We start from the raw sequence: 23611 nt of genomic DNA, 5'->3' as shown, positions 1-23611 counted from the left end.
CATTAAGAGAGGAAAAAGACTCATCCCTATTTTCACCAGCCATACCAAACTCAAGAAAACACTTGCCTTACTCCTCTGATACTGCATCATATCCCCTTCCCAGATAAAAAATTTGGAAATAATTAATGAAGCAGACCTTTAATAAGGTGTGGTTTGTCTAATAACAATTAAATAAGGGTCACTCTGGAATTATATGCAGAACATGCTGAGAATCAGCATGTAATACATAAAGGCAAATAACTGAATACTATGAGATCAGGACCCCGAGTGTGGCTGAAACATGAACTATTAATTTATATTCATTCTGACTTGACTAACATACTGAGTTCACTCAGCAGCACCCCCCACCAGGATTTCACTGCTCAATATATTTTTATCACTATGCAGCTTGAGCAATATTTTTGATCAATCCCTACAATCAACATCTGAACGCGGTGGGCCATTATTTTTCTGCTGAAAAAACAACTTCTTTAAACCTTGTTAATCAATATGCCCCGTTTAAGTTACTGCACAGCTTACACAGCCAGCTGTGCAAATAGCAGGAGCTGGAGAGCAACTTTCAGAGCCACTGGGTTGGCATTGCCACCGATGTGTAACTCCTCATCAGGAGCAAATTCAGGTTAATTGCAGCAGGGTGAATTATGAGGTGCCCTCTGGTACCTGATGCCTCTTTTCATTAGCCTGGGGACTCCAAACCCCTGGTCCTCCCTGAGATCCTCTGCTGGTAACACGTCCCCGTGCAGAGCAGTAGCACTTAAATTGTTTACTCCTGCCTGAGACGCTGGAAAATTACTGATGTGCCTTCTCAGGGTCACCTCACTTGCTGGGGAAGTTTGGATAATTAGAGACAAGACTGCTTGCCCTTCTCCATTCTCCTGGCAACTGCAGATGAGTTAAGTTAAAATGTGTGTGTCTCCTTTTCCCCAGTGTGGCAGCACCCCAGCTTTGCACATGGAGTGCTCCCTGCTGCAGCCAGGACCTGCAAAAGGAGGGACATTGCCCTCGAGCAGGGGAGGTAACTAATGAGGGGAACATCATGGGGCACCTGGATATCTCCATTAATGAGTCCTAAAAACTGCAGGTCTACAACTGGAGTGATTCTCTTACTGTTACTGTTTCTGAAATGCTGATTGCTGCAGCGGCTGGGCGTTTAATTATCCAAAAATGAGAACAAAATCCAACCGGGGGGAACAAAATGTCACAGTGCTGCAAGTTGCCCTGTCAATCACCAGGCTCCACCTGATTTCAAGCACAGGAAACACCAAAGCTGGTGCTGTTGAGGCAGGAAAAACGCTGCTGAAAGAAAGGATGGTTGTTCCTTTTAGGCGGGAAAAAAGAAAAGCACCTGGACAGGATGCCAAGTCTCCTGAAGACACCATTTCTGCAGGCAGGGAAGCTGGATGTGCCAACTCATCCTGGCTGAGAGGCAAGGGAACATGCTATGGGAAGATGGACAAAGGGATAAAGCAGGAAGATCGTGGAGTGACTCATGCCAGGACCTGAGGGAAGATGAAGCCTTACACTTCGGATGGAAGCATGAATGTCAGAGACAGAACATGATGGTTCTTAACCTGTTTAAAGCCTCTACCTGACTCACTTTTCTAGTACATTCCACATTTAAAAATACTCATCTGCAGGTGAGCGTGGTTGAAAAAAACCCCAAAACATCCCTTCTCCCTCTCTCTTTCTTTGAGCAAGGCAAATAACACTCGACTGCATTGAACCACACTGCACTATTATTTCACCTGCAAGGTGCAGAGGCTGCAGACAGCACGTCCTGTTCATTCCTGCTCTCATAGAGGAAATTAATGAGGACAAGTTTCCAAAGGATACTTGTTGTATTTCCTCTACTCTAGGTCACTGCTGGGGGGTGGAGAAGATGGACAGACTGGCAGCACAATCCTGTGAGTTGACTTTCCCTGGGAAAACCAGTGAGGCAGCAGAAGCTTGGAGCATTCAAAGCAGGTACTGAGGTTTTCCCATTAGTCAGTTTTTCTAAACTCGGTTTCTCCCTTAGGCAGATTCACGTTCCTTGTGCTTGAGCTTCTCAAGGCAGAACAGATCAATAAAAATTATGTTTTTCACTTTTTGATCTGCAGTTGCTGTTTCAGGTGCCACAGCTGCCACTAGAAATGTCTTGGCAACTACATCAGGGAGAGATTTTCTTCCACGAGTGAATTTTTTGAATACAATATCCCATAATTACTCCGTTCACTATTCTGCTAAATAATCTGTGAGAGCATGAAAAAACCCTTCAGTGTGTTCTAGGACTAGATGAAGCAGTTTATCTTGCTTTAAGTTACATTTACACGTTCTGCCCATCCCTGTAGTACATGATGAAAACGGCTCTGAGTCATGAAAGAATTGAAGGCACTTTTGATAATTAAAGGTAATTTATTTAACCAGATATGGTTAAAAGTCTCTCTGGTCAAGTGGGGATTAACATAGGTACTAGATTTAATACATCTAAAAGGTAGAAACAAAAATTTCTTACTGTTGTGTCATTTCTAACTCACAATATTCATTAATAAATGCAATCAAGTTCTGCATGTAATCCGTTTAGTGATAGCTCTCAGTTCAGTAAATTACATATTTATTGTTTTCATCGTTAAAACCATCTATTTGTTTAAATACTGCTACTTCCTCTCAAGCCTTTTGTTTTTTAAATAATTGTAAGCAAATATAAGATATCATCACTGAGATTAATTATAAAAATGAAATGGTCCAGTGAGCTGGAATACAAGGAATAATTTCCTATGGAAACTGTTGATTTAGGAGCTTTCATCGTAATGACTTCACATCTGAATATGGAAACAGATTCAGTCTTACATTAAATCTCTTTTTTTCAAAAACTAGAATACAGAAAGGTGCAGCAGGTGTTTCCAAAGAGCATGGATGTGTGTTTTCCTGAGCTCAGCCTCCAGCTGGGAGAATCCAAGTGATGCCCTGGGGGAGCTGTTTCCATGCAGCCCCATCCACACACTGCCCAATCCCACCCCAGTCCCAGGCACACACACATTTTTAGGGAAACACATCAGGAGCACTCTGGAGCCACCTTGAGAGAGAAAAAGCAGCACAGAGCTTCAGTGGGACCTGACAGCTGCCCTAGGACCAGGAATCCACTGGATTTGCCCTCAGGGAGTGACAGCTCCAGCTTAAGAGAAGGCAAATATTCATCAGGATATGGGTTCTGCAGTAAATGGGTCTATTTAGAACAGGCAAGACAGGCTCTGGGTAGTTTTTCTGCAGAGTCACCAGTTTTTACTCCACATAGTTCTGCCTCTGAGGAGGATTCCTGCCTCCACATCGGTGCTGACCACTCAGTCCCACCATGTGCCACACCTTTCCCAATCCCATACAAGCTAATGAGGATCTATACTGGGCTTGTTCCCAAAACCAGACAGCACAGTGGAGTGACAGGGTGATTTACCTAAATTCCCCCGTTACTCAGACTTCTCATGACTGTGGTTTGACACATGGTGTGACCCCATCCCTTTGCAAAGTCAGATCAGACTCTTTATTTTCTGTAAAGCCAGCTCACAGCAAGCAAAAAATTTGCCTCCTTGCAGAGACTGTTTGCAGGTGTTATTCTGGGCTAGAAAACAGACAAATGAAAATCCCAGTGCGAAGGTTAATGTGGAAATCCTCCTGAGGGAATAACATAAAACAACGTGCATTTCCTCCAGCAGGCCATTTAAAAGGTGTCGAGCACACAGATGCCATTCTCTTCTGCTCAGGAGACACTGTGGCTGTGACCAGTGAGCCATTACTGGGCAGAAGGAGCACTCCCAATGGCACAAAAGAGGAGGGATTTGCTTCCAGAGAAGAATCTCTGGAGACGCAGGATCTCCATCTTATGACAACTGCAGTCCCAGCTGATGTTAGGCAAGGCTCGTTAATATTCAAACCTCAGCAAAAGGAAAACACACACACAAGCCACGAGCGCTCCAGCAGTGATCACAGTACCTAAAATAGCCACCACCTCGTCGTCCTGGATGACTTCCAAGGATCCTGAGACCACGAAGCAGAGAGCATCCACGCTCTCCCCAGCGTGGTAGATGAGGTCCCCAGGGGCACAATGGATGGTCTGGAACTCCACGGCCAGGGCTCGCAGGCAGCCGTCGCTGGCCAGCCGGAACGCGGGGTGCTCGTTGAAAACCTTCCGGTTCAGGTGCACGCAGATGTCTGCCCTCATGTCCTTTGGGCAGATGGAGAGGACCTGGGTAAATGAAAAGATGGGAAAAATGATCAGCTGGGGATGTGTCCTGGTGTAGGGACACAAAACCAGTAACAACTAGAACTTAGTAGATGACTTTAACTGGCTAGTTACCAACAAGTCTTCACCCAACTAAAGCCCAATCCCCGTTCAGGTTCGAATCCTACCAACTACACTCTTCTTCTTTCCCCTCCTTCTCTCTCAAAACTAATCTTAAAAGTATAAAAGCTAATATACAACATAAACACAACAATTAAGGAAGGATACAAGCATTAAAAAGTCACTCTAGGACAGGATGTGACACCAAGGCCACCACTGTATGAAAAAACCGGATGGATGGGTCTGATGATGTGCGGGTGGGGGGGGGGGTCTTGAAATCCATCCATCCATCCATCCATCCATCCATCCATCCATCCATCCATCCATCCAGTCACTTCATAAAGCTTCTGGTGGGAGTTTGATCCTGATTTTGGGTAGTTTTTTCTACCCATCTACTGTTCTCGCTTTGTCTGAAAGGGTGATGTGGAAGACAGGACTGTTCTGTTGCGCTGTGCTCACTCCTAACAGTTTTCACACTCCTTTTCCAGAGTTGCAGGTGGAAATGCTCTGTCCTGTCTGTGGGTGTCCCTCCAGACCTGGTGCCCAGACTATCTGCCTGCTGCTATGCTCAATCCCTTCAGGAGCATAGAACAGACACACAGAGATGAAGGAGCTCGAGGACAAGCAAAGACAGACCATCCACAACAGAAAAACACCACATTTTGTTCACACTCAGAAAACCCAGCTTTCAGAAGCCTTGACATAGGTAACCACTTACCAACATGTGTCCAAACACACCCAGGGCTCAGTTTTAGTGAGATATACAAGGAATTACCTGCCCAGGAGGGCTTACAGACTAGAAAATCCAAAGAGATTGGAATAAAAAGGAAGTAAAATGAAACCTCATGAAATGTAAAGTGAAGGTGAGTGAAGAACTGTCCACTGTGAAGGCATCTTCATTGTAGAGCAATTAAGTAAGATCTTCAACTAGTTTCTTACCTTAAATAGCTTTCCCTATTGAAACAGTAACACAAATACACCTGAAGAAAGAAAGTGAAAGCCTGTGGGTCCTCTTGGGTTTGTAGACTGTGTGTTGAATATTTGCACACCCTCCTAAACACACTAACATCCTTATAGCCCCAAAATTCACAGTAGCTAATTGCACTGAGAAACATATAAGGCCTTTTAATGTTTTTCTAGGATAAATGATAGAAAAGGGCTTGAGACTAAGAGCACCCTGGAAGTCTCATATCCAGAAGACTGCAGATCAATAGTACTGATTAATTTCTCACCGTATGGAATTAATCTGGCAGCTTGCTCTGCAGACAGTGCAGGAGACAGGGACACTGGGTTAATGAGTTGACTATCATGGAACAATAGCAGAGGGAGACTCTGGTAATCCTGACTAAGCTTTGAGGAAAATGGTCACATTAATGAACTCAAGCCACGATTTTAATTTCTGTTTAATGCAGGAGAGGTATAAAACAAATTACTGCAGAGCATTACTAAAGCTCCTAAAGCATAGAATACCAAAAGAATACGTAACTTCTATTTTTATAATAATATTTAGTCCCTTTCTTATTTAGATAGATCAAAGTTCCTTTGGGATCAAAGACATAATGAATGCAGAAAGGAGAAATAGAAGTTATTCTCCCATTCTCTGTACTGTGGCAGTGTGTGGTGAGAAGGGGCCACTGTAACCATCTGGACTAACCTCTTCCACTCCAAATGTTCTCATGAATCCCAGAATACCTGGTAAAATTATAGCCTAGAAGGCCTAAATTTAATGTTTCAAATGCTAAAGGGTATTTCTTCCAATGGACAGCTACTCTCTTTTTCAAAACGTATTGTTTCTGAACTGATTTTTTTTTAATTTCCAGCCAACAGCCAGAGAATCTATGATCTTGTTGAGATAAAAGACCTGCAATAATCATAAATCTCTTCCACATGTAGGTGTTCTTAGAATATGACCAGGTCACCTCTCAATCTTGAAAAACAAGAGAGATGGAAGATGCCTTTTCTGCTTTACACTATGAAGCACAGGCTCTCTTTGTAAACTTCCCCCTGCATAAGGTTTTCTCACTTACAACCAACTTCCCAGAGCTACCACATAGTTACTTTTTTATTTTAGTTTACTCAGAGTAAGTCAATTTGGGTTAATGATATTTTTCTGCAACAAAATGTTGTACAGAACACATTAAAATCCCCTGCATAAATACATTTTATCATAAAAAATAGTATTAAACACATTTGACAAGGCATATTCTCTGTAAGCCATCATTTGCATTAGTAATAGTATCTTGTCTGAGTCACTATAGACCATATTGTGTATCACATTTCCATAATTTAGTGGGGGCAAATGTCAATTTTACAAATGTCTATTTGAGTAATTCCATTTACCAACAAAAATACGGGCACACCATAGCTTCTCAGTTAAAAAAGAAAAAAAAAAAAGCTACTTTTGAGAGTGATTGTTTCACCTCAGCCTCACTCTTGGATCAAACAGAAAGTTTGTCTTCATTACAATAAAACAGAAACACGCCATCTTTCTTCATCTCAATAGTAACTTAATGAAAAAATTTGCTTTCTTTTCTACCAGGATTGATGATTTTTAACATTTTTATCTACTCTTGGGCCTGAATCGTGGTTATAAGTTTTTTATTTCCCTTTAATACTTTCTGAAATTTAAGTGCTTTTGACTTAACAAGGCCATGAGCTAGGAATTCTCAAACACTGCTCTTAAGAAAAATGTTTGTGTTCATACATGACTGGTAACCAAATTTTAGCTTTTGAGCTTCCAAACTGCAGGAAAAAACCAATTAAACTGTTGCAGAGGTTGTACGTGTAAGATTCTGAGATGTTCCAGGACCCTTTGTTCATTTGGAATGTAAAATAATTATGTCCCCCATAAATAAAAGCCACTTGGATGCAAAGCAGCATACCATTTCCTCATAGATACAGACTTAAATACAGAGTACTGAAAGTGAACACTCAGAGAATTATTCTTTTTCTAGACACAAGCAGCTTATCTATCATTACATACTGTAATATGAAGAAACAGAAAAAAAAATTCCATTGCACAGAGAAAAGCCAGTCTTAGCAAAGTTCAGGAATTTTCTGATGTCATTATAAAGTGCTTCTCCTAAGGACAAATCACCACACAGAGATGAATGGAGATACCAGTTACCAACGATATCAGCAGTAAATGAGTAATGATCTAAGAGGTAGCCAGGAACGAATATGCTTAATATGAGTTTCCTTGCCTGCTACATAGGCATTGAGAACAGAGAATGAAACAGGTGACAAGTAAAACAAATACTTAATGTTAGAAGATTTGGCAAGGCATTGTTGACTGCTATAGAAAAATGTAGATATAGGTAGGGAAAAAAGAGAGCAAAGATAGATAATTGCAACATTCAGCTATGGGTTTACTGCATGCTCTTCAAATAAGCACTTCAAATTCGGATGAATGTTCACTGAAAATGATCCCTTACAGATAATACAAGACTTTGGACATTCTCATTGTGAATTGCTCTCACTGAGATCTCAGCATTTTTAAGGCAGTATGCAACCAAAGAAATGCAAATTAGTAGCACCATGGCTGTCCCTGAGTCCATGCTGTGTACAAATGGACACATATGGGTGCAAAAATGAAAATTCAGGTTAAGAGAGAGGACATCCTGCAATGCTCAGTCAATCTCTTCACTGTGAAGGAAATGCCTCCAACACATCCTGGTAGCAGAACCAAACCTCAGCTGGGATATTGGTTCTGCCCCGTGTGCTCTTTCAGCAGCGCAGCAAAAACCACCAAGACAAATTTCTGAAGAAGAGATTTCCTTGGAGGTTCTGTGGCCTTTCTCAGTGAAACCTGCAGCGTGTAAGGCAGGCAGGGTGCTCAGGTCACTGGTGGCAACGCTTTGCTAACTGAGAGGTCTGGAGCACTTGGAGGGGACAGGTGCTTGTGCTGCTACAGAATTTGCTCCGGAATAAATCTGCAGCCACAGACTTCCCAGCCAGCTCTCCACTATGTGTCCAGGCAGCATGAAAGAACAGAAGCTGCTACTTATCACTGCAAAATCAGAGAAGAAAGCTGAATTCTACCCAGAGGAGAATCTTTGCTGGCTGTACCAAACTCTGACTTCACCAGGAAGGAAGCAAGGCTCCCTGAACAGCACACAGGTACCCACAAAGACCTGAACCACTACAAAACTGAGGGAGGAGAAAGGAAAGCACAGAATAGTATTTATCACTCGCCCTCTTTGCACAGGAAACTGAATCTCCTCAAAGTCAGTGTAAGATAATTGCAGAGCTCTGCTATCATCATCACCCGGCACCCAGCTGATACAGACCTCAGCATGACTCCCAAAGCAAAGACTCAACATCTCTAGATCATCTCACATGGAAAATGCTGACAGTGAGAGAATGGCTTGTGGTTGCTGCTAGAGATTGGGAAAGGCAGGAACCAGCTCTGGAAGACCCACAGGGAATTGGCACAAAACATCTTACAGTCTTTTCAGCTCGAGACCTGTAGGGGTGGGTAATTAAACCCCTCAGGAGGTTCCATCTGATTTTTTTAACTCTCTCATCCATTTCCTCAGCATGTACAGGCAGTTCAAGATAAGCTTCCTGAACAGCTCAAAGAGCTCTACAGGGAGCAGAGATTATAAAAATTTCAAACAAAAGCAAATGAATCCAAACAAAAACTGCACAGATTAAGAGCGCACCCAAACAATACCTTTTAGGATGGGTTTACAGGTTGAAGTATTTGTTAAAAAATCTTCCCCAGCTGGAAAACACTACAGGATGTCTTAGCAGGTATTACAGAATCTGTTTAAGACTTGTCAACAAAAAGGGCAGAGGCCAATGAATCATGAACATTAGCTATCAATCCTCTTTCAGCACACAGGATTCCCACATTTTGGGGGTTGTAAGTAGGGAATATATCGACTGAGAACAAAGCCAAGAGCTTTGACATTCTGTGGTTAATAATTAGGACTGTTTTCTAAATTAATAACTGTAATAAATATCAGAGATACTAAAAATGCCAGCTTTGAAAATAAAGAAAATAAACTCCTCCAACCTCAAACCCATTTGAGGCCATAGATAGATCTTTTTATTTTGCAGAGAAAGGCCACTCTGGGTTTTCAGACATATTCAGCAGTCAGAATCAATGTCAGCTATTTCCAAAACACCCACAATACTCACTAGGCAGCTGACCAAGTCGCTCAGATTTTTAGAAAGATTTGGCTCATTTGAGTATGGAATTCTTTTTCAGGCCTGGCTAAAAGTGTTACATTTGGCACTGGATGGAGGCCAAAGAGACAAAGGTAAGAAAACAGCTGATTGGCAAATCACAGCATTTTTCTGTAATAATCAGGTAATTTTGAAAGGATCTCAAAGATGATGTATGGACCTGAGCCGTAATTAACCCTGCACACATTAGGGTACTCTTTAATACATCACTGAGTAGCTTGGCACTAAGAACGGAATGTCAGCAGCAATGGTGTGCTCTGTTTTAATTGCAGAAAGATCCAAGGTCACTTGGATTTAAATGCCCTGAAATCGAGATCCGAAAATCACATCTAAGCTGAGTTTGGCTTGTTTTCTTATTAATAATATATGAGCTGAACCAGTGATTAAAATGGATAGATTTAGTGGTATCGTAACAAAATTATTTTGGGTGTTTTTTTTAACTGGGTAACCTGTTAAGAGACATTTTAAAAATACCTAGAAATTGGCTGTAGAGTCCATTAAATTCAATTTTGTCAACACAGACAGAATCTGGCTAAAGATTTAAAAATCAGGGCAAGATGAGAGGCAACAACATGTCTTTTAAGGAATCAAGTGGCTCGCCAGCACAGGGGGTACTAGTCTGTCTAATGTACAGAAAAGTGGCCCACTAATAACATCCACAGATGACCCCAAGTAGTAGATCCCAGGTTGCCAAAAGGTTGCATATTTAAAGGTTTTACTGTTCTCAGTTTTGTTGTCATATTTTCAGCAAGCAAAATTATTGCACAGCATTCTAATGGGGCAAGGGATAGCACACTACTGGGAAATCTAGCCTTAAAAACAGCTTTTTAGATTAAACAAGGAAAACAAACATCAGAAAGAATGTGTCATACATCAAAGAATTTTTCAAGTCACAAAAGTTTCTGGCACTTAAGGTCACCCTTGGAAGATTGGAACTGTTCAGCGCACTATTTTATTTTGTGCTTCTTCTGGAGGAGGTTTGATTTTCTCACATGCAGCATTATGTAAAGACACCCAAGGAAATGAAGGATGAAAACAGATGTGGCGAAGATGTTCCCCAAGATGTGGTCTGGAACTGACAGCCCCTTTGTCTGCTCCATCCCTTTGGTGGCAGTGCTCAGGGGATTGCCTGGTCCATCCACTCAGGGATTTATTCCCCCAGGAATTAAGCTCATGAGCCCTGGCATCTCCTCAGGCATGACAAGTTCACCATTTATTCTGTATTAATCCAAGATATTACATCCAAAAGGCAGAGATAACTGTGAATACTCTTTCCTGGTCCTGCAGAGTGCATACAGGAGGCAAACAATCCATAAAAGAGAAACAGAAAGCCCCACCAGTGCACAGACCCTGCTCACAGACATGTGGGAAGGACAGTGAGATCCTGAGCATCTCTCCTGCATCCCACTTTCCAGAGATCCATGGATTCCAACTGTACCTGTTCCTACCTCATCTCTGTGAGGTGAGGCACACCTCCTTGTTCCCCTCATCCCAATCTGCAAGGAATGACCAACAACCTCTACAACAAAACAGAAATACTTGTCCAAAGGAATTTTACCTGCCCTTTCCAGCAGGGAAGCGTGTGCAGCTGTCACAGCTAATGTTGTGGAAGTTCTCTTTGGCCACGAAGCTTGGCAGCCTTCTGTTCCTGGTCACCCACAAGGAAATCCAGCCAGCACTTACAGACCCCTCAGTGTCGGAGGGACATGGCAGGAATGGCAGCCTGATTCCTCTTTGTTGACTCAGGGTATCACTAATTATTTCTACAGCTCCTGAAGCTCTTCTTAACAGCAAACATGAGTAAGCTGCGCTGTCCTCATGTAGATTAATGTTTAATGAAGTTACAACCTGTGTCTATTTACCATAAACCCATCTCCTTTACGAAAGCTTAGTGGGCCAGCAGCGAATAATTCTAATACTCTGTTATGTTCCTGTGATTTCCTTCTCTGTCAGTGCAATGTGGAATTGCCTTTCATTATCACAATTGCCACTGATGTTCAGGTTGAAACTAAATAAGATGACTTTTTTCTCATTCAACCTATGGCTTTTCTGAAGGAAACTACTGTTAAAACGACAGACATTTATTTATTTGCTTTCTGAGCAAATTGTAAGCCATACAACAGCACAGAGGTCAAGATGAGAAAATCTTTGGGTTTTACAGACATTTCAGAGTGTTATCATTAGATAAGACCTTGAGACATCTGCATGTTAGTTAATGGTTGTTCTGCTTTCCTGGATAATGACCTATTTCTTACAGAAGAGCAAATATCTATAAATTTCTCATTTGCTGCCTGGATATTTTAATAAAAACTAAGATATTTGAATTCAGTGTGTTTCACATAGCAAATTATTACTGAAAAGATTTTTTTTAGTCTACTTAAAAATGGTCATATACACAGAAAGTAATGCCTCTTTTATACCTCTCACAAAAAAAAAAACCAAACCCCAGGTTCTGATGGATGAGAGATACTGTTTAATGCATAAAGGCTTTTCAGTTTTCTCATGTTTTTAACCCTGCTCGTTATTAGATGAGTAACCCCAAAACCTGCATCACTAAACATTAAAAAAAAAAAAAATAATCCCATCTTGTTTGAGCCACTGTTACACCAGGAGATGAGTGTCCATGTATTACATATCTCATCCCAGCTGTCAGAGAAGGGCTCTCACATTTAAGTGATTTAAGATTATGGATCAGAGGCCACTTGCTTCCCCTTAGGTAATAATAATAAATATGCTAATGCTTTTAGTGTCATTGTTAATTCCTTGTTTGTGAGCACTCAGAGACGGGCTGAAGCAACGCTGTCTGAAGGCAGGATTTGAGGATGAGCTATTCCCAAGGAGAGCAGGGAAGCCAAAATTCTGAGCTTAAAGCACCTCCAGTTCAGTGTGGGAGACCAAGTCCTCTTCCACATACAAGAAAAACACACTGAGGTTTTAAATTCTTCTCAGGACATCCTGCTATCCAGGCAGAAAAGACTAGATCTTCACTTAGGCTCCTCCCTTCTCTAAATTCTACTTTGCCTTCAGTTCTCATGTAAGGACTCATCAGTTTTGGCCAAGGTCCTCTTTGGGACTACACACTGAATGCGTCCTTCAGGGATAAATATTTGAGGCAACAAATCAACATCTCTGAAGTGGTAGTAATTTCAATCAAGTTTTAAACTTATGTTTTTACTTCAAGCATATTAATTTAAAAGCTTTAGTTATCAAAGAAACACGTGTTAACTCTTGCCCAAGCAATGCTAGGACCGTTCAACACCATAGAAACCTAGTGTAATACTCATATAATAAACCTCATTCTTCCTTCTTGTTCTTTAAATCTGGAGTTCAAAACAAAGCCATTTCAACATGCTGAGTGACTGAATAAAATTTATTACAAATTTGGGGCAAATGATGTCGCAAAGCACACTCCAGTGTGACAATGGAGATGTATTTGGAATAATTTAGGATGTAATAGAGTGTGTTAGGTTGAAAAACATCCTTGGATGATGGAAACTGTCTGATCTGTCTGATGGAAAATGAAAAGCTGAAATTCCTCAGTAATTATCCTGTGTCATGAGCACATGTGTGTTTTGCAGGATAATAAGAAGCTTAATGAAAAGTTCATAAAAATTAAGGAAAATGGGAAATCATGTGATGCAAATATATCCTCACAACAGACTGCTCAGAATGTCATTACTGGAGCTTCGAAAATGAAACTGGCAGAAACCTCTAAAGTCAGGTCCAGACTGTCAGACAAAGCAGTGCAGAGAAGCAATCTAATACCTGGAACAATAATCCCCTCTTCCAAGCTGGAGCACTATCTGGACTCAACAGCTCAGCTGCAGGTGCAGTGCATCCCATTGGCCCCTCTGTACCCACAAAAATGAATCGGGGTACCTTGGGGGTCCCTCTGCTCCCATCCTCCTGCTATTCTAGGTTTGGTGCAGATGGATGTAATTTCAGTGCAGGAGTTCTTACAGCAAGGCTTGAAGGGTTAATGAAGGACCTGAGGCAAGAGAAACCACCCACCCTAGATGACCAATCTCTAGGACTCCACTGCTGTTTCTGTGATTATTTTCAGCTGGAATTTACAACCCTTTCCCATTTTTTGGGGTGACATACATCGTAACGCCTCCCTGAGTGGAGATAAATGTAAGACTGGCTGCAACACAGCTTTCCAAGCTTTTGCTAAAGGCAAGGTTTTTGCAGCAGAAAGCAAACTGCCTGATCCTTGCCCTCATACAGACCCTAGGATGCCCTGTGCAGGCACTACAAGCCACTGGAGCTGTTGCTTTTGCAGACTTGCAGGCTGTAAGGGACACAAAATACCAAAATATCCAACCCGGTGCTCAAGTTCTTACATTTCTCTTGTCTCTGTTCTTCTGTACCATGGGTTTTTCTGGGAAGCTCGATTAGCTGCAGCTACTGATGTCCAGGTGCAGAGGTTCCTGAAATCCTTCCACTGATTTAAACTGGGTTGGGATCCAGGCCTACGTTTAGGCAAGTCTTCACCAGGGGAAAATTGTTAAAAAAATCTAAGTCACAGATTTTACAGGTAAATTAATTATCTAGCTAAGCAGCCACTCCATCTTGCAGACCAGAGAACAATGCTTGCCATGAGTCGGAGATTATGGCTCTAACTGCGTTTTTATCATCTATAAAACCGGACATGCGGAAACTATGGTAGGAAATTTCAGTAATTAAAGCATAGGTTCTCCTAATTAACTGCAAAGCATCATTAAAATCTAATGAAACTCAAGTGGAGTAACACAGGACTCTGGCTTAACTGCAAGGAGATAAATGCAAACGGGAGTTCAATTTCCATGTAGTTTGAAGTTAATACAATGGGGCTGAATGCATTTACAGTAGTTTGGAATAGAAAAGCTCACTTTTAACATGTGTGAATCAGAATTAGGAAGTTAGGGTATTAGTGTATAAGAAGTTAACATGTTAAAGAATGTGGCATACTGAAGCACAAGAATCAAAGAAATAAAGATTTTTGCCACTTAAAGTAGTTGTATTTGTGGTGGTAAACTGAATTTCACAGCAGATGATAAATAAAAGAACTGGTGTTGCATCAGCATGATGTAAGACTAAATTTTTCGGTGCAGAGACTTCATCCTGGCACACCTGAACAATCAGCATCACCCTCCCATGTTGCACCAGAGATTCAACTGAAGAAAGAACTTAAAAGCTCTGCAAGCACATTTCAAGAGTCATCTGTCATCTGTCATGACTCTTCCTTAACTCCTTTGGACCCTTGGCCTTTAAGTCCTTAGGAGGGAAATCATGGATACTGGAGCTTGAATGCCTAATTTAAACTGACATGTACTAGGTCCACAGGAGCCACAGGAGCATTGTTGATCCTCGCTGAACAAAAATCTGCACCTAAAACTGTTTTATCTTGCCTTATGTTCAAGGCATTGCAGGTGGAACCCTTCTCTCATCTGACTCAGCTCTCTGAAATATCCAAGGCTGGACAGACTCTCAGCACATGCAATGAAGAAAGAGAGCTCTTAAGAGATGACCTTCTTAAGCCAGCCTTTGAAGAAACCTAAATGATCAGTCCCTTCTGAGGGCTAAAGTCCTGTAGGACTTCCACCCTGGCATGGATGCCAACAGCACCACATTCTCTGTACCTCCCTCCCAAAGGCCTGAAGTGCCAGTCCACAGATCTGAGCTCGGGGAGATCAATCTCTACTGCCATTAAATCCTGTACTAATTATGCCGATGGATACACCAATGTCCTGGGCATTAGCAAAAGGTCCAACCCAATCAAACTCATTTAATTGTAATGCACAGATGCCAATAATTCTCGGGATAATACAGATGTAGTTTAGACACCGAATTATGTTCTTGGGCTAATTTGAAGACCAATTTCCCATTGATTTCAATAGTTAAGTACGCTAAAATTATTTAGTATTTAGACAACTAAGACTGGAAAGCAGAAAACATTTACCACAATGAAAAATAAAGGCGTACATTCAAAGCAGCAAAACAGTCCATTTTATAAACAACCAGTTTTTTTTCCAAACACAAACATAATAAAGACATAGCATGCAGTTAAGAATTTGTTAGTAAATTATAAGCTGCTCTAAATCCACTTTCTGAGAAACCACACAATGGACACAAACTTTAGCTCTCTAAACTGTTACCTCGGGTGCTCATACCTTTTCTGTGTCAATTCCTTTAGACATGGACCAGGTTGAGACAATGTAATCCATGACTCTTTCACTAAGGCCTTTTGGGACTTGATATAATTTTAGGAAATCCCTCACGTTGTTCAGCATCTCATGGTACCGGTTGGTGTTGGCATACATTTGCTGGAAAATGGTGGTGACATTTCCAAAAATAGTTGCATAAAGAAGAGCTGGGGGAAAAAAAAAAAGATGAAAATTAATATGTGTGCTCTAGTAAATGCTAATCATAATTCAAGGATAATGTCAGAGAATTTTGTGTTCTACATTGTTACATTAGACATTACAGACTTTTCAGAAAAGAGAAATATTCTGGTATCTCATAACACCAGTGTGCTCCACTACGTCTGTTTTTGACACTATCAAATACACAGAAATGTGCCTGTAATTTCTAATAATCTTTGCTCGGAGGTACTTTATAGCAGAATTCAGGTATGTATTTCCACATTGCCTTTTTAAAAAAACAACTGCAGCCTACAAATGGTAAGAAATAAGCCACTGTGAAAGGAAAAAATGCCTTCCATCACTCAATGCATAATGTCTTTCCTTTACACAACCCATTCCTACCTCATTCCAGAAATCTCACTTTGTTTCCCACCAATTTACTACTGTACATCATCCCTATGCGAGAGGTGGCATTTTTAAAGAAACATGGTGCTCGCCTAACACCTAGCAAATAGAAGTATTGTACTTCCATTTCACACAGTGCTTTTGATATGTCCAGGTAGAAATCAGATGTCGAAGTTCATCACAAATACAGGATCACACCAAACTAGGTCACACAATGTGTAGCACAAATGAACACAAGATTTCTGTTTAAGAAAACACAGCAGAATAACAGTCTGTGTGATGTTGCAAGGGCAGGTTTTCTTCCTTGCTTTTCTGATTGCTGCATCATATCTGCAAGCTACAGAAAGATTTTCTACACTTCTGTATCCATTCGAACATATATCAACACTTAAGAGTACAAGTATATGGATTATGAAAAAGTTTAGATGGATGAATGCCGCATAACTTTTTTCTTTCTTTAGCTTTCTCTGCTCTTTTGGACTTTTGCAGCAGGACAAACCTGATGAAATATCACTTCTCTTAAGTGCAACATCCTCCATCCTTCTGAACAGTTGCTGATTTATCATGCACTCATCTCATCAGGTATGTGAGGGCATAAATATCTCTGATGCTAGATGCTACTGCAAGTCTTTATAAATGTATAGAGGAGCCCTAATTGCCCCCAAAATGCTGTCTTTCTGCAGGAGCAGAATTTCTACAACCTGTAACTACAGCTAGACAGCATCTATAAATCCAATGCCTACAACCCAACTGGCCATGCAGACCTACCCAGAGGACACAGGCTGATTGAAAATATGTCCTGTAAGGCTTGAACAAAAAGATTCAACTGTGACACCTGCCAGGTTGGAAACAGCTAAGAATGCCATGGTGAAAACAGTCGGTCTGAAGCAACTGGCACCTATCACCTCCTCTTAGCAGAGAGGATTTGTAGAAAAATATATGGCCAGAGAAGAAATTCTAGTCCTGTGTCTCATAGTATAGGGTCCTGGAAAAGTTGTACTTAAAAAATAAGGTTTCTTCAAGAAATTAAGGGTAGAATAAATCATTGGATCAAGCACACCAAATCCCTGTAGACACCATCCAGCAAAATCTCAGCAAGCCAGAATCCACCAGGCTGTGGAGTCTGCGCAGGCAAACTCAGCATTATCTCCCTGTTGGAAACCAAAGCCCTCCTTTAGAACTGGAAATGGTAAAAATGGTTGACTTCATCCAAATGCTCCACTCCTCTCACAGGTGACTGCATGGGGGATCTTTGGCAAAGACTTAAAGGGAACCTACTTGGATCTTCACAACTTTGGAGCTGTGCCTAAAAGGCTCTGGTCCCTTGTGGTGCTCCCCCATGCCCACACCAGAAGCTGCTGAGGGTGGTTTGCAGGTTTTGGGGGGACAGAAGATTTTTCTTAATTTATCTCTCTCTGTAAATCCTCTCCCCATCACTGTTTTCCATGTAATAACTAGAAAAGGAAGTAATTTATCAAAAGTTGATTTTTATTGTTTTGCAGGTTTAGGTATGCAACAAAAGTTTGGAGATGCTGACAAGCAGCTAATGCTGCTGTCACCTTCAAAGGGTTAATGCTCTCCATCAATAACCCATATTGTCCATAATTAGCAAGTGAAGATATCTCAGAGAATCTCTACTTAATGAGCAAATATTGAAGTGACAAGTGTGAGTCTTACCTCTCACCTATAAAAAAACAAAGGCAGATGAGTGCTACCAAGGGCATTTCATTTTGCTGTATTTTAATTATTTTTGGCAGGTGAAATTGGCAGTAAAAAACACTTGCAAAAGGTTCTGAAAGAAAATAAAATGCTGTGCCTCTCTCCACAGTAAAAGTGTTCAGACAACATCTAAAGAAATCTCCAAAGTTATTCATACACTTAAATAGTTTTAATTTAGTCTCTCAGTTTACAATAAACAGGAGAGATGAGGTTGAAGGTGAAATTACGCAGTTTCATGAAAGGCTTAGGTCAAACTGCATTTATTCACCTGCTCTTTAATGACTTCAATTTCTCCAAACATTTCCTGTTATGTTCCTACAGTCATGCAATGCTCATTAACTCAATTGTACTATGTGTGTAAATCTGGAACAGTTTTCACTAAATTTTATACAGATAAATTTGATGTAATGATGCAGAAATATTTTTTCCCAGTCCTAAAGGTGAGGTAAGTGGTCCAACTGTAATTGTAGTTTCTATTTTTACTCTTTTTACTCTCCCAAAATCTCCCCAAAATTACATACAAGAACCCAAGTACTATATACTTTCACATATAAAATCTGTTACTATATTTCTACTTCTATTCTACTTCTACAACATTTCTGAATGATTTAGCAATGGTGTTACATAAATGTTTTAGCCTATTTAAAAATAAGGAACTTTCTGGGAAAAAAAATGACTCAGAGTTACCTAAATAATCCCAAAGCATTTCAGATCTCTTATTTTCCTGACCGTATGCTAAATACATCCAGATAGGAACATCTGTCTTAAGGAACTGAAGGCTTAATTGAGAGATCTGCGTTTCCTTACATCCTGCTCTACACTGGAGTAGTATTAATCCAAGCATATACAATGTTCCTCTAAACTGCAATTGTAAAGAAGATTAGCAAGGGGGTACCCGCCTCTTCTCCCAAATATCAAGTGACAAGACAAGTGGAAACGGCCTCAAATTGTGCCAAGGGAGGGTTAGATTTGCGAGTAGGAAAAAATTCTTCACTGAAGGAGTGTCCAGCAGGGGAACAGGCTGCCCAGGGCAGTGGTGGAGTCACCATCCTTGAAGGGATTTAAAAGACACACAGACGTGGTACTTGGGGACGTGGTTTAGTGGTGGGCTGGGCAGTGCTGGGTTAATGGTTGGACTCAACGACCATAGAGGTTTTTTCCAACTTAAATAATTCTGTGAGGACAAATACAGATTTTCATTTCTGCATGTTGAGGCTAGCTGCGACTTCTTCTTCAACTAATTTCTGATATTAGCTATTCCTGCAAGATTTTTAGATAAGTATTATTAAAGTTCTATCATACAGGAGAGAATCAATAAAAACTCCAGTATACATTTCTGTATTGGGTTTACACGGACTAATTTTGGTACTGAGAGGGTGGCTTCTGTGAGAAGCTTCTGGAAGCTTCCTCCATGCCCAGCAGAGCCAAGGCCAGGCAGCTCCAGGACAGATGTGCCACCGGCTGAGGCAATTAGAAATGATGGTAACACCTCTGTGATATCATATTTAAGAATAATAAGAAAAAAATGTACTGTGCAGGTGTAACTGCAGGCACAGAAGAGCAGGGTGAGAATATGTGACAGGAACAGCTATGCAGACACCAAGGTGGGTGTCTGGCATCCACACAGTGTCAAACCACTACAATTCACTAAATACAAACAGAGAGAAACCCAGTACCCAAAAATCTGAATAATGATTTTCGAAGCTGAGCAGTTTTCTGTTATTTCTTCCCACCTCACCTTGATACATCTGCTCAGACTGCAAAATGTTTGCAGGCACTGTTTGGTGCAACACCAGGCAGTGGCCATCTCCTACGTCAAACAGCCTCGCTGAGATGCTGCAGCAGCAAAAAAGCTGCCACTTTCCTAACAGAAATAGCTTTCCTCAAATCCACCAACACATTTCAACCAAGTTACTACTTGGGAGAAAATAATCCTCCTAAGCCCCCTCCTCCATCACTGTTTTGTAGCACTTCTTTGATGCCAGCCCCAGCCTCCCACCTCTCCCCCTCAGGGACACTCCTGTCTGCCAGCTGTGCCAGTGAAAGCACCAACACAGCCCTGTGGTTTTATGGCTCTTCAAAAGCCCACCCTTGATTCTGAATCCTTGTCCACACTAAATATTTTGCTGTTAAAATACTGGCCCCCATCCCAGCAATGTTTTACATCAGTGTTCAATCACTGTTTTCCCCCATTTGCAGGGAGATGCCAACACCCAGAGCATACTTTCACATTTTTCTTCCAAAATCATCCAAAGCAAAAACAAAAAAAAAAAGCAAAACTTTCCTCCCCTGTAGCCAGATCACTGCATTGTCCCATGACACATCACCCAATGTGCTTATCCTCCTATAAGCCCCAACAGTGCATTGTCACACTCAGTTTGCAGAGGAGAAGCTAATGGGCAAAGGTCTGGATCCAGCAATGAAATTCAGCTCTGAACCCCTCACCAAAAGCATCTGACTGCTGAAAACACCCAGTTGTGTCTGGTTAAAAGCCCACCACGACTTCAGAGTCAGATTCCACCACCAGCCTGGCACTCCCAGCTGTGTGTCCTGCATTGTCCCTGCAGGGGGCTGGTGGCATTCCTACATCCCACTCTGCAGTCACTCAAGGTGCACAGCTCCTCCCTGGGTCCAGCTGACATTCATCCCTGCTTTCCTGGCCCAGCAGCTTCCTGATACTACAGTAATGCAAATCCTAAATTAAGAGGATAGTGACAATAAAGATCAGCCTGTAAAATCCCCTGCTAACATTGATATTTGCTTGACAAGAACTAAATTATTATGTAAATTAGATGATTATCGGTGGTAAACTGAAGGAACTCACACTCACTGTTCTTCCCCTTGCAGGGGACCCTGCACAGAAGAGAAGGACAGCTGCTTTGGAGGAAGTTGGGCATTTGGAATTCCTTATACATGAATTCATATCAAAATGAAGGCTTTCAACTGCACATGAATGGTGGGTCACTAATCTTTAAATGGTGAAACTGGGAGCTGTTTTTTTTTTTTTCATGAGCACACTCAGCTAATGGAAAATACTTACTTTAAAGCTCCAGTGCCTCGCCACCATGTGATGACCTGACCACCTGCACTTTTGTACAGAGCTGCAAGCCAAGACTGGCTGAAACACTTGCAAAACACAGCCTTAAACTAAAGATACCACTGTCCACAGCTATCAGTGGGTTTGGCTTCCAGTCCTGTGGCAGTGATGGACAAGAGCTGGAGCTGGCTAAGGTTATTCAGCAGCACAGACAACAAAATTCCTCATTTCAACCACCTGAGGATGGGGGGCCAAGGGCCCTGACCTGGTTTAGGGTAAATTTGGGGGAAAAGTCTGATGCTAAGCAGCTTCAGATCAGTTTGCACACACATTCCCTGCTCAACATCCCCTTCCACAGCCACCTCATGTTATTAGATTACTTTGTTCCTTCACCTGACAAACAGCGCCAGCCATCAGAAAGAGAGCCCTGCACAGGCTCAGGGGGATTCCTGTTGGTATTTGGATTGAATTTCCTTCATTTCTTTACATTGGAAAGCTTTACACATCTTGGGATTGCCAGGGTCTGCTTCTTCCTCATCACATTAGTCAAGGGTGTTAAGCAACATACAGGAAGCCTGAAAAATGGTGGCAATTACACCACAACAGGCAGCAGGGCAAACAGCAGTACCCTGTGTTAACTAAATGGTAAAAGCATCACTTTGCTGGAAAAATCCTTGTTTTGCAGTGAAAAGGCCTTAATTCTAGAATCGTTTCCTCTAAGAGCTCTGAATTAAGAGGCTTATTAGGGCTTCTTTTACACATTTCATATGCAGTGGAAGTTGGGTATAATGGGTCACAGCTTTTGATGGTAACAGTTGGGGCAGGAATATTTAACTTTCCATTTATCAGAACAGTATGATAGAAATACAGGTAAGAATTAACTACTGAAATGAGTGAAACCATTTCTTATAATGATGCTTCATCATTCCTGTTTCTTCAAAAACCCATCACCTCCTTGCCAAACAGCATTTCACAAGCTGCACAAAGTCCTGTGCAAAGGTAAATGTTAAATAAAACACAATCACTTCCCTAAAGGAATTACAGTGGGTGCAGAAGGAAAGTAGAGAAGCAGAAGTTAACCAAAGTTCATGAGAATTATGTTCACCATTAATTCCAGCAACTTCTATGCCTCTAGCACACTTTGCTCTTTCCTAATTTATCATTTTGTCCATTTTGAATATTATCTCCAACATTGCCTCATTTCCATGCAAATCTCTCCAGTATTTCAGAAAAAGCTGAATTGTGTCTGTCAGACAATCATCCACCTAACACATAAATCTTTCTCTTTCCTTTCTCCACCAAAAAAAAAAAAAAAATCCCAGAGTGCTGTCCTTACCCTTGTTACTGTCCAGAACTAAGACCCAGGGATCAAAACCATCCTGTGCCTCCCTCACTGTGCCCCGGTGTGTCAAAACTGTCACCGATAACAGGCACAGGACACAAAGGGTCTCCAGCACTACTGAACTGCAGCACAGGAACCAAAGGGAACATCTCAAAAATAAAGCTCCCTGAGCAAAGTTGGCAGCTGTCAGTATCCCTGTGTGAAAAGACTTTACAGCTCTTTGCTGGATTTGAGCCGCGAGGCTTTTTTCTCTTGCTGACTTCCCCCCTCCCCCCCCTTTAATGCTTTTAAAGGAATTTTTTTTTTTTTTAGTGGGACACCAAGTTCTTGTCACATTAAGATGAACTCAGGATAGCAATGTTGCTGGAGGCGGGATGCCAGAACATCACTCGCACACTGAGGGACACCACCTAAATTGCCTGTCTTGTTAAAATACAATGGAAAATTCGTAAACACACCTTCAAAGTACTGCACTGTATGAAAAGATGCCTCCAGCTCTCTGCTCCTAGGTCCTTTTTTTATCTGTATGCCAGTGCAGAAGTTTGTGCTGTATAAATCTATGTGCTGGTGTGGTTTAGATACTCATAAATACACATATACAGTGTAAAGGTGAACATACAATATCAATGGGCCCAGAATTTCTCCAGCTGCAAATTTTCCTTTGAGTCTTCTAATTTGCTCATTCTTTCTAGTTCTTTCAAATCCAATTTTGCTTATTCATTTAATTAAGTGTTCGGTTTTATCTCAGCACAAATAACAAGAATGGATTTTGGACAAATTAAAGAATTAGTCCAGCTATAAAATACCAGCCATGTACAGCCCTGAGCAATGTGGTAAACACACCTGTTACCATAACAGTGAGATATTTATACAATATCTGTCTGAAAATATTAATGAGACAGAGAACAGGTAAAGCAATATTGCTTCTATTCAGTAGAACTCAGCCTGAACTCTGCGTGAAGATGGATTTTTGTGAGTAATTATAGGGTATTTTTAGGAACAAGTAAAGTATTTAACCCTCAATATTAAAAGCCTCAAATTTGGAGATGATGTTTCCATCCTATTATTTTCAGAGTAATTCTGCTTCATAAAATGACCGCAAAACTGATTCACTGAACTCAACAATAATGTTTCTTACTCATCTAAGTCATCTACAGAAGCACTTTCTCTCTAATCTTCCGTCCAGCAAATTCAGCACTTCTAGACAGAGCTTAGCAAATTTTTGTATCCAAAATTTTCCATCTGATGCTGACAGA

The 23611-nt window shown here is 41.2% G+C and overlaps 1 protein-coding gene across 3 annotated transcripts in view; it reads right to left on the bottom strand.

Annotated features, from left to right (window-relative positions):
* The window catches only part of KCNH5 (potassium voltage-gated channel subfamily H member 5), a 250681-nt gene that overhangs the window by 136446 nt on the left and 90624 nt on the right, over positions 1-23611 (bottom strand). For all 3 annotated transcript variants that reach the window (XM_066189005.1, XM_066189003.1, XM_066189004.1), the window contains 2 exons: positions 15661-15860; positions 3967-4219 (listed from right to left, as the gene is read on the bottom strand). In XM_066189005.1, the coding sequence (XP_066045102.1) occupies positions 3967-4219; positions 15661-15860 (453 nt within the window). The remainder of the gene's footprint in view (positions 1-3966; positions 4220-15660; positions 15861-23611) is intronic.

This window comes from Chamaea fasciata, unplaced genomic scaffold (assembly GCF_029207755.1).
Source record: "Chamaea fasciata isolate MVZ Bird 193981 ecotype frontalis unplaced genomic scaffold, bChaFas1.0.hap1 SCAF_7, whole genome shotgun sequence".
NCBI classification, from domain to species: Eukaryota; Metazoa; Chordata; class Aves; order Passeriformes; family Sylviidae; genus Chamaea; species Chamaea fasciata.
This window is presented reverse-complemented; position numbering and strand designations above follow the sequence as displayed.